The following is a 17,546-nucleotide window of genomic DNA, read 5'->3' on the forward strand; positions in this document are numbered from 1 at the left end:
TTAATTGACTGATAATAGCCATACCACCAACACTGCACACTGGATAAGTTAACGGTTAAAATGTTTAAAGGTCCCAAAGCCTTATATGGCCATTGGGGCAGTGAATTCACATCCATCATGTCTGGGGCTCGGCGCAGGAAGGCGGTGTCCTTCTTCTTCTTCTGCGTTCGTGGGCTGCAACTCCCACGTTCACTCGTATATACACGAGTGGGCTTTTACGTGTATGACCGTTTTTGCCCCGCCATGTAGGCAGCCATACTCCGCTTTCGGGGGTGTGCATGCTGGGTATGTACTTGTTTCCATAACCCACCGAACGCTGACATGGATTACAGGATCTTTAACGTGCGTATTTGATCTTTTGCTTGCGTGTACACACGAAGGGGGTTCAGGCACTAGCAGGACTGCACACATGTTGACCTGGGAGATCGGAAAAATCTCCACCCTTTACCCACCAGGCGCCGTCACCGAGATTCGAACCCGGGACCCTCAGATTGAAAGTCCAACGCTTTAACCATTCGGCTATTGCGCCCGTCGAAGGCGGTGTCCAATCCCCGCCTTTCGCCGTTTTAACCTTCCCAAACCTAAGTTGAGTGAGGATAACTGGAGCAAAGTGTCTTCCCCAACCTAAGTTGAGTGAGGAAAACTGGAGCAAAGTGCCTTCCCCAACCAAAGTCGTGTGAGGAAAACTGGAGCAAAGTGCCTTCCCCAACCAAAGTCGTGTGAGGAAAACTGGAGCAAAGTGCCTTCCCTAACCAAAGTCGTGTGAGGAAAACTGGAGTAAAGTGCCTTCCCCAACCAAAGTTGTGTGAGGAAAACTGGAGCAAAGTGCCTTCCCTAACCAAAGTCGTGTGAGGAAAACTGGAGCAAAGTGCCTTCCCCAACCTTAGTCGAGTGAGGAAAACTGGAGCAAAGTGCCTTCCCCAACCTTAGTCAAGTGAGGAAAACTGGAGCAAAGTGCCTTCCCCAACCTTAGTCGTGCGAGGAAAACTGGAGCAAAGTGCCTTCCCCAACCTTAGTCGAGTGATGAAAACTGGAGCAAAGTGCCTTCCCCAACCTTAGTCGTGCGATGAAAACTGGAGCAAAGTGCCTTCCCCAACCTTATTCGAGTGAGGAAAACTGGAGCAAAGTGCCTTAGTCGTGCGAGGAAAACTGGAGCAAAATGCCTTTCCCAACCTAAGTCGTGTGAGGAAAACTGGAGAAAAGTGCCTTTCCCAAAGACACAACACCATTCTGAAATGAGGTCTGATCACTGGTAAACAATGGATCAGAAGTTCGACAACTCACCGATTCTGCCGCAGAGCCTCCTAACTCCATAATTTTGATATCATACATGTACAGTTTTGCACACATTACTAAGGGGATCTGGAGAGAATCTTCAGAGAGATGTGAAAACCGAAAATAGAACTGGTATTATGTGGATCAGTATCAGTATCAGTAGCTCAAGGAGGCGTCACTGCGTTCGGACAAATCCATATACGCTACACCACATCTGCCAAGCAGATGCCTGACCAGCAGCATAACCCAACGCGCTTAGTCAGGCCTTGAGAAAAAAAGTGGAAATGAAGAATACACAGAAATGGAGGATGTGTTTGACCAGTTTTACCAATCATTTTGTATGTTAAGTTTGTTGTTGTTGTTTTCCTATGAATGTAGAATCAACAGAATAAAGCTTAACGTTTACCATTTTCTATGGCGAATTGGAGCAGAAATATCACACTTGAAAAAAATGCACATACATGAAATGATTTAGTAAAAAAAAAAAAAAAAAAAAAAAAAAAAAAAAAAAGGTATTAAAAACAGACCCACCGTGACGGACACATACTGACACGTAATTCGTTGACACTGATGTTGTAAAACATACGTGTATGAACATGCAGACAGTAAATCATTTTATATAGTATGAGTGGGGATTATACATCTCGATCTTGCATTTCTTTTCTGTTATGAAATGTATCCACTTGAATATAATAACCACTGTTTACCAACTGACAGAGGACGGGTAAATGGAATTCCAACAGAATACCGTATTTGTAGGAAATGTTACTTGAATACTGTTGATGATGAATTAGATTTTACCCTGAAGTACCCCAATTTTCTGATATTCGTAAAATATTGTCTGTCTTCTTGTAGGTAATTTTCTTTCTGCGGACAAATGACAACTTAATTAACTTGCAATATTACGAAGGGCACTTTCATTGAGATAAGGAGATGTTAACACATGTTTCACCTTTGATGCAAACGTTGTGGTATTAATCTGTTTCATGTTTGATTATGTTCTTTTTGAAATCCGCCATACTCTAGCAGGGACCACGAGAAAATCAAAACGCTGAAATCTTAAAAATATTGCACGATACTTCTGCTCAACGACGTCGCCAAATTTCAGGTGTTTCCACGTGCGCATTTATTTATCTATCTGTTTATTCAATGATCACTCTGAACAAAACAAGATTTTCACCAAATTTCAGTCCAAGAGGATATTAACCTTCTTCTTCGTTCGTGGACTGCGACTGGTGTCCACGACTAGGCTTTAACTTGTAGCAATGTAAGCAATTATACACCGTTTTCGGGGCAATGCAGGTATTCCGTTTTCAGAGAGAGGGGGGGGGTGGGGGGGGGTGCATGCCACAACCCACCAAATGCTGGCATAGATATTGAATGTGCTTATTTGATCTTCCGCATGTGTATACACACGACTGAAGGGTGTTCAGGCACTAGCAGGTCTGCACATCCGTTGTCTTGGGAGACCGGAAAAATCCTTATTCTTTACCCACCAGGCGTCGTGACCGGGATTAGAACCCGGAATCCTCAGATTGAAAGTCCAAAGTTTAACCACTCGGCTGTTGCGCCCGTCAAAAAATAAAAAAAATAAAAAAATAAAAGAAAAAAGAAAAGAAAAGAAAAATAAACAGAGTGAAGAAAGACAGAGGAATGCCAAAGAACAAACTAGCATTGTTGCACTTTGAAGAAACAAAGACACTCAATTTCAAGCCATCAGTGATGGGCGCAACAGCCGAGTGGTTTACGCGTTGGACTTTCAATATGAGGGTCCCAGGTTCGAATCACGGTAACGGCGCCTAGTGGGTAAAGGGTGGAGAATTTTTCCCGATCTCCCAGGTTAACATATGTGCAGACCTGCTAGTGCCTGAACCCTCTTCGGGCGTATACGGCAAGGAGAAGATCAAATATGCACGTTAAAGATCCTGTAATCCATGTCAGCGTTTGGTGGGTAATGGAAACAAGAACATACCCAGCATGCATACCGCCGAAAAAGGAGTATGGCTGCCTATATGGCGGGGTAAAAACGGTAATCCACGTAAAAGCCCACCATTGTACATACGAGTGAACGTGGGAGTTGCAGCCCACGAACGAAGAAGAAAAAAAAAGAAGAAATAATGTTTACAGCTCAGCCGATACAAAGGGGCCATTTCAGGGCTGAACACCTGTCAGTTCTTAAAATTATTCGAAGAAATCACAAAATAATGTTAAAAGGTGGATTAAAACAACTTTCTTCTTCTTCTTCTTCGTTCGTGGGCTGCAACTCCCACGTTCACTTGTATGTACACGAGTGGGCTTGTACGTGCATGACCGTTTTTACCCCGCCATGTAGGCAGCTATACTCCGTTTAAGTTCGGGGGGTAAAACAACTTTAAATGAACCAGTTTACTCACGTCTAGATCAATCCATTTGCCCTGTGGGTTGGGCACTGATAGAATAGACCCACTGCCCTGCCATGCATGTCGTAAGAAGCGATTAAAGCAGGACCACCTCGCCCGGAGGATAAAGGGGTTTGCGTAGGGTTAACTACCCTGCCTGTAAAAAAGACCTGTTACAGAAGCATCGACGACAAAGAACCAAAACATTCACCTGGGCAAGGAAGGGTCTCCATCCCGGAGACTTATGACGCGGTGCAGGGAAAGCCGAAAGGAAGCTGCAAGGCTGACTCCCCTTCTGACACCCAGGACAACAATGCGAGTAGCCACATGGAACATCAGGACGATGTATGAAGCAGGAAGAACCATCCAAGTAGCGAGAGAGATGAAAAACTACAAGATTGGAGTGCTAGGATTGAGTGAGACAAGGTGGCTACAGTCAGGACAGATGAGACTTTCATCTGGAGAGCAACTGCTGTATTCAGGACACACAGAGGATGGAGCCCCCCACACTGAGGGTGTGGCCCTGATGCTGGCACCGGAGGCACAGGGGGCACTCATCGGCTGGGAACCTGTCAACTCCCGCATCATCACAGCCACGTTTACCACCAAGAAGAATGACATCAGGCTGAACATCATCCAGTGCTATGCTCCCACCAATGATGCGGAAGAAGAGAAGAAAGATGACTTCTACCAACAACTACAGACAGTTACAGACAGAAGAGGAGCCAAAGACATAACCCTACTGATCGGAGATTTCAACGCCAAGATCGGAAGGGACAACACCGGCTACGAGGACACCATGGGGACACACGGACTGGGACAGATGAATGAGAATGGTGAGCGCTTTGCAGACCTGTGCGCCCTGAACCAGCTGGTGATAGGAGGAAGTATCTTCCCACACAAGCGCATCCACAAGGCCACATGGAGATCCCCGAACCACGTCACGGAGAACCAGATCGACCACATCTGCATTAGCCGCAAGTTCAGGAGATCACGAGTGATGAGAGGAGCTGATGTGTCATCAGACCACCACCTTCTTACGACGACAGTGAGACTTCGCTTCAAGAGATTCACCAACGCTAACAACACACAGACAAGGTACAATGTTGGACTGCTCAGAAGCAAGGACACACAAGCAGCATTCCAGACCAGCCTTTCCAACAGGTTCCAGCTACTACAAGAGCTGATAGAAGACGGTGAGATAGACATCGAGACACAATGGGAACATAGCAAGAAGCTCTGGCACGACACATGTGAAGAGGTCCTTGGCAAAAAGAAAACTCAGCACAAGGAATGGATCTCTGCCAACACCATCCACAAGCTGGAAACAAGGAAAGAGAAGAAAACTTTGCTGAACACGAGCAGAACAATAGCAACTAAGGCAAAGGCACAGGAAGAGTACACAGCAGTGGACAGAGATGTAAAGAGGAGCATCAAGAAGGACAAGAGGGACTACATCGACGACCTGGCCAGTCAAGCAGAGGCAGCAGCCAGACAGGGGAACCTGAAGGACCTGTACCTGGTGACCAAGAAGCTGACGGGCAAGTTCCAGCAGACCGACAAGCCAGTGAAGGATAAGAACGGGAACCCATTGACAACTGAGGAACAGCTGAAACGATGGGCAGAACACTTCAGGGAGCTGCTGAACTGCCCCGCCCCTGATGCACCACCAGACATTCCACCTGCAGAGACAGAACTGCCCATCAGCTGTGACAAACCCTCAAAGGTAGAGATAAAGAAGGCCATCATGACTCTGAGAAATGGGAAGGCTGCAGGGCCGGACGAGATACCAGCAGAAGCCATCAAAGCAGACACGGAAATAGCTGTCAACATGCTATACAGCCTCTTCAGCAAGATCTGGGAGAAGGAGGAGGTACCGGCCCAGTGGAAAGAAGGAATCATCATCAAGCTGCCGAAGAAAGACCTCAGGGACTGCAGCAACTACCGAGGGATCATGCTCCTGTCAACGCCAGGGAAGGTTCTCAACAGGGTTCTACTGGAAAGGATGAAAGAGGCCGTCGACCCCAAGCTCCGAGACCAGCAGGCAGGCTTCCGGAGGAACAAATCCTGTGCCGACCAGATCGCCAACCTGCGCATCATCGTGGAGCAGTCGCTGGAGTGGAACTCCCCCCTCTACATCAGCTTCATAGATTATGAGAAGGCCTTCAACAGTGTGGACAGAGAGACGCTGTGGAAGCTGCTGAGGCACTACGGAGTCCCAGAGAAGTTCATCTCCCTCATCCGGTGCACCTACCAGGACATGAGTTGCAGGATTGCCCACGCAGGCCAGCTGTCCGAAAGTTTCGAGGTGAAGACCGGAGTTCGTCAAGGGTGCCTGCTGTCACCGTTCCTCTTCCTCCTGGTCATCGACTGGATCATGAAGACCACTACAACAGGCAGGAACAACGGTATAAAGTGGACACTCTGGACACAGCTGGACGATCTCGACTTCGCTGACAACCTGGCGCTCCTGTCACACAACCACAGCCAGATGCAGGAACAGATCGCCAACCTGCGCATCATCGTGGAGCAGTCGCTGGAGTGGAACTCCCCCCTCTACATCAACTTCATAGATTATGAGAAGGCCTTCAACAGTGTGGACAGAGAGATGCTGTGGAAGCTGCTGAGGCACTACAGAGTCCCAGAGAAGATCATCTCCCTCATCCGGTGCACCTACCAGGACATGAGTTGCAGGATTGCCCACGTAGGCCAGCTGTCCGAAAGTTTCGAGGTGAAGACTGGAGTTCTTCAAGGGTGCCTGCTGTCACCGTTCCTCTTCCTCCTGGTCATCGACTGGATCATGAAGACCACTACAACAGGCAGGAACAACGGTATACAGTGGACACTCTGGACACAGCTGGACGATCTCGACTTCGCTGACAACCTGGCGCTCCTGTCACACAACCACAGCCAGATGCAGGACAAGACCACTCGCCTGGAGACCACGTCAGCCAGGACAGGGCTCAAGATCAACAAGAAGAAGACTGAGCTGATGAAGATCAACACCACTGCCAACACTCCAGTCACAGTCGGTGGAGAGCCCATCAGGGAGGTGGAGTCTTTCGTCTACTTGGGAAGCGTGGTTGACCGACAGGGAGGCACGGACCGAGACGTCACAGCCAGAATCGGCAAGGCAAGAACAGCTTTCATCATGCTCAAGAACATCTGGGCATCTGGAGCAATCAGTATGAAAACCAAACTCCGCATCTTCAACTCCAATGTGAAGTCAATTCTGCTCCACGGATGCGAGACATGGCGGACAACAGAGACAATGCAGCAGAAGATTCAGACATTCTTCAACACCTGTCTGAGGCGCATCTACAAGATCCGATGGCAGGAGAAGATCCGAAACGAAGATCTGTGGGAGCGAGCGGGACAGGAACCAGTGGCCAAGCAGATACTGCGGAGGAAGTGGGGCTGGATCGGACACACCCTCAGGAAGCCAGCGTCCAGCATCACACGCCAAGCCCTGACCTGGAACCCGCAGGGAAAGAGGAAGAGAGGCCGGCCTCGCAACAGCTGGAGGCGAGATACCGAGACAGAGCTGAAGCAGCAAGTGACCAACTGGACTGGAATGTCCAGAACAGCCCAGAACAGAGTGCGATGGCGAGGGGTCGTCGATGGCCTATGCTCCACCAGGAGCGATGGGCAAAATGATGATGAATGAGATCAATCCATGTAGAATTCAAATCAAGTTCAATGTACTGAAACAGCGTTAAAGATAATCTCATTCAGGAATGTGTCAGACCAGGTAACTGACATGGAAACAAGTTTCATTTTCAGTTTCCCGAGGAGGCATCACTGCGTTCATTCGAACAATCCATATACGCTACACCACATCTGCTAGGCAGATGTCTGACAGCAGCACAACCCAACACACTTGTCAGGCCTTGAGTGCATGATAATGTATTTGTGTACCTATCAGAGTCAGTGGATTTCTTTTTACATAATTTTGCCACAGGACAACGCCATAGGTTCTTTTTCAGTGCGCAAAGTGCGTGCTGCACACGGGACCTCGGTTTATTGTCTCAACCGAAAGACTAGACGCTCAGTTTGATTTTCCAGTCAAACTTGGGAGAAAGAGAGAGAGCGGGATTCGAACCCACACCCTCACGGACTCTGTATTGGCAGCTGAGCGTCTTAACCATTCTGCCACCTTCCTCATGGAAGCAAAGATAAAACACTGACTTCCTTCGGGGACTGAAAAAGAGTGTACGGGGTAGCACCCAGCTTGGTGCTGTCCACCATGAAAAGGGGGCACGGAGAAATAATTCCCCAAGCGTCCGCATAAAGCAAGCCCCACGTCAGTTCATACCGCTTCTGTTGACATGCACTTGTGGCTACAATCTCTCCTTTTTTTTCCTTTTTTTTTTTTTTTTTTTTTTTTTGCTGCGCCATCATCTGCACCGTTTCAGTGGCATTACTCCCACGCCGCTCATTTAGATTCGTCCACACAAGACCACACCCGGGTTCGTCTGTCACACTTCCAACGTCGGCAGTCCGCAGGGAATCATCGATGTTAGGTCGCCAGGAGGCCAGTGACACACCAGAGGAGACCCTGCACTGCTGCTGAGTCACTACGGTGGTGTTCAGTGGTGCCTGTTCTGATTCAGTTTAACGTACTTAGGACACCACCTACTAAGCCCAATACTAACGACAATAATGGCGTAGTCGCGGAGCGAGACTGAGTGAGCGTCCCTCCCAGAGTGGAGACTGCTACCACGTCCTTCAAACAACAGCCCCCCATGAATCTGCCGACACTGAAGACATTGACAGGACTCATCCCAAGCACGGGAATGGAGGGGCATCGAAACTGAGGTCACCATGAGAGCAGGGCATGAAAGGCCATAGACTTTGAGACTGTTTTGTTTATATTGGTGATGAAGGAGGAGGAAGATGATGATGATGATGACGATGTTTCTATGGAGGTCCATTTTGGTTTGAGACTGCGTGACGAGACTGTACTCTGTACTTCCTGTCATAATGATATCCCGGCGTTAACCAGGCCCGAGAGATACAGACACTTGCAGTGTTGGTCAGGTAATTAGAGCAACACACCCAAAGACGCATCCTTGAAGTGGATGACACTCGACTGTGTGGTCCCAGTCTCTCCATTTAAGCCCACAGCACACTCAACTCTGGGTAGGAGCCGGCCACGGGCCGAAAAACCCACCTCCGCTGGGATTCGAACCCGCGTCCTCCTAGCCGTCAGTCCGCGACGCTAACCACTTTCGCCACGGCGGCTGGTTGGCTACAATCTCTGTCTCTGTATGTGTGTCTGTCTGTCTGCCTTTCTCTATGTGTCAAAAATGAATAAACAAATAAATGAATGAATGAATAAACAAATAAATGAAATAATGATAATAATCATTACTACTAGACAAAAGCGCCAGAGTTTCAACTTATATACAACAAGGCTCTTGTGTTTGAAATTATATCTGGTACTGCTCCGCCTTCTTTCAGAAGAAAATTTGTAAACAGCCCAATCTGTCATGCACCCAAGATTATGGTGCCACTCTCAAAAGTCGATCTTTTCAAGTCTAGTTTTATTTATGTAGGGGGTTGCTTATGGACTGCAATGTTATCTACTAATACAATTCTTTTAAAAGAATATAATGCATTTAAGAAAATTAGCCGTGAATATCTCATGAAGAACTTATTAAATAAAACCAACTGTAATTCATTCTTGGTGTTGTTGCTGATTGTTTTAGCTTCTGATGTTCTTGATATAAAATATGTCATTCTCCATCTCCCATATTACCCGCATTTTCTTTCATAATACATGTCTGTATTGTTATTGTTCTTGCTATTTTCTTTGATATGTGTTGTGATTTAACTTTTGTAATGTAGCTTTTGACTCTCTCTCTCTCTCTCTCTCTCTCTCTCTCTCTCTCTCTCTCTCTCGATATCAACATGTTAGAGTACAGTTTATTCTTGCAACATTTTACAAACAGTCATCTGTGTTCAGATTAGTGTTACTGTTGTCAAAAGTGAAACGCTCAATGGAAATCGCTATTATTATTATTATTATTATTATTATTATTTTCAATAATATAAACAAGGCAATTTAGTTAAGGTCGTGCTACATGGACGAATAAGTGTATTTCAAAACCCTTGGCATGCAGTGTGAATGAACGCTATCCTCTTACGTTCGATTTTCGTACCAACCCCCTGTTCCCTTTGACATGGGCAAAAGGCCCAGTTCAGTTAACTATGTCTTCTCTCTCTCTCTCTTCTCCGCTCTCTATCTCGTTTCATCTGTTCTCTTCTTTACTCTCTTCACTCCCCCCAGCCCCTCCCCCCCTTCCCCCCCCCCCCCCCTACACCCCTCGCCCCCTTCATCTATTCAATTTTCTCTCTTATTTTTTTGTTGTGTTTTGCTTTCTTTCTTTTTTTTTTTTACCACAGGGCTGGGTGGAAAAAAATAGTTCATTAGTTCGCTCTTCGAGAGAGAGAGAGAGAGAGTGTGTGTGTGTGTGTGTGCGCGCGCGCGCCCTCTCCGGGCCATCCATGACAGCTCACTTTGGATGCATGAAGAGTGGGAGAGAGAGAGTGGAGGGGGAGGGAGGGGTTTTGAGAAAGAATGGTCATGAATGATCTATGTAATTCATAGTTGTTTCTTTCATGTAAAGCGCCCTGAGCTCTCAGAGAGAAAGGGTGCTACATAAATGTACATTATTATTATCATCATCATCATCATTATTATTATATAGTTGTTTCTTTCATGTAAAGCGCCCCGAGCTATTAGAGAGAAAGGGCGCTACATAAACATACATTATTGTTGTTATTATTATTATTATTATTATTATTATATTATCACCATCATCACTATTATTATATTATTATTATCATTATTATTACTTCTTCTTTTCTTCTTTTTTTAAAAAGGGAAATAAGACATTTTCGTCAACTGGGATGACTTGTCTATACTGAGACCATCCTTATTTTGTTGTGTCTGTAATGTACCTTGTATTTGGTTACGTCCATTCTTGTCTGTTAATGATTCAAAGCTAACTGTTTGCTGTTGTATGTTTCTGTATGTCTGTGGGTTTTCTCCTCGTGTTTTCTGTCATTGTCTCTTGTCCTTCGGCTTCGTCGCCTTTTTATCCTATTATTATTACTATTATTATTAAAAGAAGAAGGAGGAAGAAAGAAGAAGAAGAAGAAATCTATTTTACCTTGCCACAGGCAGGCGACACACAGAAGCAGACTGACGGTTGCCCACATTCTGACCTGTTGTGCCTGGACCCACCCTCACACCACGATGTGCACACACAACCAGTTATACAACTGCTCCACCATCTGCCCCCCGCTCTTCTGGGAAAGCTGCGCTGTCACTAGACTTGTCGCCTAGGACTTGAAGTGAAGGGATGACGTAGACCTGGTCGACAGGAGAGAGGGTGGGGGGTGGGGTAGTAGTAGGAGGTGGTGGTGGTGGTGGTGTTAATGTTTGGTGGGTGGGTGGATGCGTGAGGGGTGGGTGTGTTTCCATTTCGTCCACTTGTCAATCTCTCCAAGTTTCGCACATGACCACGCTGGAAAAAATTGGAGACTCCCATCAAATTAGTCCCCCCCCCGGATCGTTTTTTTTTCTTTTCTTTTTTCTTCTTCTCTCATTGTGTGTGTGTGTGTGTGTGTGTGTGTGTGTGTGTGACAATTGTGTCGTGACTCTGATGGCCATGACAGATGAGCACGACAACCGTTTGTGCCAGATATTTTTTGTTTTTTGTTTTCATTTCCCCAATGTTTTTAACGACAATACCATGGAAAAAGAAAAACTGATGTGTGTAGAAAATAAAATCACAATCCATTTTTAGTTTATACAAATATGTAAAGAAGGAACAAAAACTGTGAGATTTCAGTGGATCCTTACAGCCTTGTAGATAAGGTCTAAATCCAAAACACAGGCAGATAATTAGATAATTGAAGACGGGCGCAATAGCCAAATGGTTAATCTTTGGACCTGACTTTAAATCTGAGGGTCCCGGGTTCGAATCTCGATAACGGCGCCTGGTGGGTAAAAGGTGGAGATTTTTCCGATCTCCCAGGCCAACATATGCGCAGACCTGCTAGTACCTGAACCCCCTTCACGTGTAAACGCAAGCAGATCAAATACTGCACGTTAAAGATCCTGTCATCCATGTCAGTGTTCGGTGGGTTGAGGAAACAAGAACATGCCCAGCATGCATACCCCAGAAAACTGAGTATGGCTGCCTACATGGCGGGGTAAAAACGGTCATACACGTAAAAGCCCACCCGTGTACATACGAGTGAATGTGTGAGTTGCAGCCCATGAACGACGAAGAAGGAGATAATAGAAGACTGCTGTCCAAAACTGGGACTGCGACAGACGAACTCGAGAAGGGGTGGTGTATGGGGGACTCGGAATAAGCGCGGCAGTTGGAGCAATACCACTGAAACAGTGCAGATGATGGGGCAGGAAAAAAGAAACACCTGTTTTTGGTGCACACAACCGAGTGATGGGTGAAATTTAGAACGTTCCGCAGTTGGTGCCTATCGAATGTGGCGATCTCTTGAGATTAGATCTGTTTCATTACGTTATGTATGCTCTTCCGACATAACGCCTGACAGCATGACGTCTGCAGGCTGTGACGTCAGTTTGAAAAAAAAGAAAAGAAAAAAAAAAGCTCCATGTTCACTGGGGATGTTCCCGAGGAAAATCAATGGCTACATCTTTATCCTCCATCAAAATGTTATCGTCTTGTGAGTCTATATCATACAGACCACAGCATTGATTTCATGGTGGAGAAGCGAGAGAAATCTGAGCCCTTTTGGTTGAATCCCCACATTCGACAGTATTAATCTTTTTCTTCAGTTGTGGTCAGGACGCTAGTCATTCGGATGAGACAATAAACCGATATCCGGTGTGCAGCATGTGCTTAGCGCACGTAAAAGAACCCATGGCAATAAAAGGGTTATTGTCCCTCGCAGACAAAAACAATCGATATATTTCTCTTTCTTCTTCTTCTCCTTCGTTCGTGGAGCTGCAAGTCCTACGTTCACAGGGGGCTTTTAGGTTTATGATCGGCTTTTTTTTTTTACTCTGCCATCAGTGTATGCAGCCATACTCCGTTTTCAGGGGTTCCATACTTCTCTTTCTATCAGATTCAGCTGTATTCTCTTTATGGGGGACGGGGTATTGAGGGGACGGGAGTAAGGAGGGGGGTCTCACAACTGGCAGGTATCCCAAATTTCTTTCCTGTAACCGTTCTGACAACTTAATTGACTTCACAGAAAAAATACAAAACAAAAAGGACAGGGCAGGATGTTGCGATATTTCGTCACAAGTGACGTCCTTTGCAGAATCAACTCCCACTGGATTTTATATGATCGGTATTGAATAGACAGCTGGGACCAATCTGATCCAATCTCATACGATCTGTCTCACTTACAATGTTAAGTAATACAGGTGCAAGAAAACATGCCTTCATATATATATATATATATATATATATATATATATATATATATATATATATATAAATGCTTCCCAGTGTTGAAAGCAATGTGCTTAGTTTATAGCAACATCGTTTCTGGGGCCATGTTGATTTTTCACCAGCAGAATCACTGTTGAAACGCTTAATGTGATTTCATCGAGGGCGAGTAGGCTGTCATCAGAATGGTAACGGCGAGAATGGATCATCTATACCACTGCCTGGTTTGGTTTCTCAACCACTTGCGGATGCTGAGAAAATGCAGAAAGGAAAGTTTACAATGGATACACACGCACGCACGCACGCACGCACGGCAAGCACGCACGCACACACACACACACACACACACACACACACACACACACACAAAACCATGTCTCACACATTAGTCTAAATAAATAAGATTTTTATATATATATATATAAAGGTTGAATTTTCTGTAGCCCTCCATGGCAATGGGTGCAGTGAATTCATATCTACTATGTATCGGTAAAGCTAGGAACAGGCGGGCCGGCCCAGTCAGTCCTCTCTGTAAAAGCAATTTAAACACGGCAGTCTTCGCAATTCCACGATGACAGGAACATGCAGTATGACTGGTTAGCATGCATCCGTGCACATGATTATAACGTGACTTGTGAAAAAAAATCAAAACAAAAATAACAACCCATGATGTCTGTACACAATGCATTTCCATGGGATCATGATCCCATGTGATAAGAAACTAACTCTAGGGAGAGCTGGACAGTACAAGGTCTTCAGAGAAGAAGCCCCCCTCGGCACGGTCAAGTGTTTCGGCCCTGAACTCCTTACACTCTAAGGGGGCCGGGCCGCACTCAGGTCATGACTCCTGGATGCCCTTGTATCGCCGCTTTTTCTTTTTTCTGTTTTCCTGGTCCTCAGCAGGTTCGAACCCGCGCCTCCAGGGTGGTCGCCACTTCAGGACTGAGTCACCTTTTACAAAACATTAAAATCACACTGCATGCCCATCAGCCGCAGTATTCTCATGACCCAAGGAGGTAGTGAAATTGAAAACACTGGGATGGGCACTAGCTCTCCATTATGCAGTGTTATTTGCCTATGTGGCCTTTTTATGTATTTTTTTTTTGTTTTGTTTGGCTTTGAAGTGTCCCCCGCCCTTTTTTTTAACGATGTTTTTTTTTTTGTGCAAATCTGGGGATGATAAATTAATTAAACGGAATGGTTGGCGTCTTCAGCACGGCCGAATCTTATTTGCCGTAAGGAGCTAAATGGTTAGGATAATGTGTCTTGAAGTGTGTTTTGTAGGTTTATCTTATAGTTGGTTTAGTGTGTGTGTGTGTGTGTGTGTGTGTGTGTGTGTGTGTGTGTGTGTGTGAGTTTTGTGTTGACGCGGTTGAGCATTTGTATGGTTTGACAGTCCCGACTGATATGACCCGGGCATGTGCGGTAGGCTGGACTATTACCAACAGTAAACAATTAACAAATAACATGACCCAGGACAAACGCCAGGTTGCCTGTCAGCCCACCCAACCACCCATCTACACCCTCCCCCCACCCCCACACAAACACTCTCACACACACAGTGAGAGAGAGATAGAGAGGAACTCATCCGTGCACATATCACCCCCAAACAGCACATCATTACAGATATAATAATGGAAATGAGCATGACAACAGGCGAAAATTGTTTCGTGTGTCATATTGACACACTATATCGATTCATATGTTCGTTTATTTATTGAATAACTTCATTTCATGTTGTTCATGTTGCAACTTCCGTTCCCAAAAGAGGGAATTATCATGCAGAATCTTGAATGTTTTATTCTTAACCAGCAGGGGCATTTTTTTTTTACTCTCGTGGAGACAGTTCTCTGGGTTGCACCACTCAAAACATTGGACTCTTGCGGCTGAAGGATACACCACTTATTAACACAATCACTGCGTTGTGTCAAGTGTGAACATAACGACCGATTGTCCTTTGCAATTCAGTTACACTGCTCATGCTAACACTGGGTTCAAAATATGCTGACGAAGAACAGGATATTCCCTAGGTTGTGGAACAATAAATGGTTGTTCTGTTACCACCATAGTGACTTTAGTCAACATCAATTAGTCATCTTGACAGCTGCGACTAAATCTCCTGCGCAACAGGAAATCGACCAACCTGCCCCCCCCCCCCCCAGGCCCCCACTCCCTCGCGCACCAACCCTCCTTGACTGAGTTTGAAGTGAACAAGTCCATTGTGTAGTTTGACATGAGCCAGAATGTGTGACTGGGAACGAAATGTGTGACTGGGAGCGTTGAATCTACTAATTATTATATTTGGGGCTGGGGTGTGTGTTTGTGTTTTTTGTTTTTTTGTTTTTTTTACTCAGAAACGTGGTGGTGAAAGAGTTAAGTGCAATCAAGGAAGAGTATAAACTTTGATGCAACTGCACTGAACAGAAAAAAGCAAAGAAAAAAAAAAGGTTGTTCTGTTCATTCTAAGGAAAGACATTGTGCAGAAGTGGCTAACATCATTGCCACTGACGCTGGGAGAGTTATGTGGTACGATAATTGTATGCGCACACTCATGCACACTTAACATACATAATGAGCAAAACACACACATATATACAATACAATACAATACAATACAATACACAAACTTTGTTATCTATACTTTGGTACTGAGATTTTCTTTTTGGCAGCAGCACATGTCCAACATAAGAAGAAAACAAAAAACAAATAAAATTAATGGAAAATAAAAAGATAAATGGCACCAAATGGAAATAGCTATATACAAATATACAGATTACTGAAATTCACGTGCCTCTCCATTTCAGTCAGCCAAGCCGCATTGCGCATCTTCCCATACCACTCACACACACACACACACACACACACACACACACACACACACACACACACACACACACACACCACGTACACACACACGCACGCATACACACACTCTCTCTGTGTGTCTCTCTTACAAAATATGCAACTACAAAGATCATAGTTCATTTAAAAATCAAATATCACCAGACTAAGACGAAATATTAAACCACAAAGCAGCACTTCCGTAGTTCACAAAAAATAAGAGGCATCACAGAAGAACAACTTTCATTCATTCATACTAATCAAAAGCCCTAACACTTCTTCACATCCTCCCCCCCCCCCCCCCCCCCACACACACACACCCATATCCTACACTCCCTCTCCTTTGGAAAAATACCTACAGGCCGAAGCATAATCGCCACCCCCCACCCCCTACACACACACACAGACACACACACACGCACGCATGCACACATACACACATGCACGCACGCGCGCGCGCTGAGGACAAGTGGACAGACTGACAGGACGCTTTTTATCTGTCAGATGTGGTTTCAGAGTTTGGTCTTATTCGCTGTACCAAGTCTGCTACAAGACGGGAGAGAGAGAAAGAGAGAAGGATTATAAGATAGACATGTAGATATATTGAGAGAGAGAGAGAGAGAGAGAGAGAGAGAGAGAGAGAGAGAGAGAGAGATTCGCTGTACCAAGTCTGCTACAAGACGGGAGAGAGAGAAAGAGAGAAGGATTATAAGATAGACATGTAGATATATTGAGAGAGAGACAGACAGACAGACGTAGAGAGAGAGGAGAGAGAGTGAGAGGGGGGAAGAGAAGGATTATATGATAGATTGAGAGAGGGGAGGGGCGGGGGAGGGGGAGTAGGCAAAAGAATCGGTGGTAATGGAGTAATTATTAGTATCAGTATCAGTAGCTCAAGGAGGCGTCACTGCGTTGGGGCAAATCCATATACGCTACAAGCAGATGCCTGACCAACAGCGTAACCCAACGCGCTTAGTCAGGACTGGGAAAAAAAGAGATAATAATAATAATAATGAAAATAAATATTAAGACAATAATGATGATAAGTAAACAAATAAATGTAAAACATGCGCAGACACACCTGCACACATGCATAACAGATATGGAACAAACATACAGTTTCACAGCAATGAAAGCACAAACAAATACACAAAAACGTGCACGAGCCCTCACAAACACACACACACACACACACACACACACACACACACACACACACACACACACACACACACACACACAAAGTCACACACACACACACACCATCTCCCAAATTACCCTGCGCCCCCCTCCTCCACTGTGACACACTCATTCCAAGGCTACGTGTCGCAGCTTCCACGGCACACACACACACACACACTTATACAATCACGCACACATACGCCCATACCCCCCACCCACCTCCCCTCCCCCATATACAAATATATGTATGCACACCCGCACGTTCCAATATTCCGTTGCTCCCACTATACAGACATACACACACACACACACACTTCATCCTCTACACACACACACACACACACACACACACACACACACACACATACACGCACGTGCACAGAGCTCTCCTCAGTGATACATGTGTACACTTACA

At 45.5% G+C, this 17,546-nt stretch overlaps 1 protein-coding gene across 3 annotated transcripts in view; it reads right to left on the bottom strand.

Annotated features, from left to right (window-relative positions):
* The window catches only part of LOC143299363 (uncharacterized), a 35,000-nt gene extending 24,010 nt beyond the window's left edge, over positions 1 to 10,990 (bottom strand). For all 3 annotated transcript variants that reach the window (XM_076612524.1, XM_076612515.1, XM_076612507.1), the window contains exon 1: positions 10,832 to 10,990. In XM_076612524.1, the coding sequence (XP_076468639.1) occupies positions 10,832 to 10,880 (49 nt within the window). In that variant the 5' untranslated portion in view covers positions 10,881 to 10,990. The remainder of the gene's footprint in view (positions 1 to 10,831) is intronic.
* Between the last annotated feature and the right edge of the window lie 6,556 nt (positions 10,991 to 17,546).

Source organism: Babylonia areolata, chromosome 2 (genome assembly GCF_041734735.1).
Source record: "Babylonia areolata isolate BAREFJ2019XMU chromosome 2, ASM4173473v1, whole genome shotgun sequence".
NCBI classification, from domain to species: Eukaryota; Metazoa; Mollusca; class Gastropoda; order Neogastropoda; family Buccinidae; genus Babylonia; species Babylonia areolata.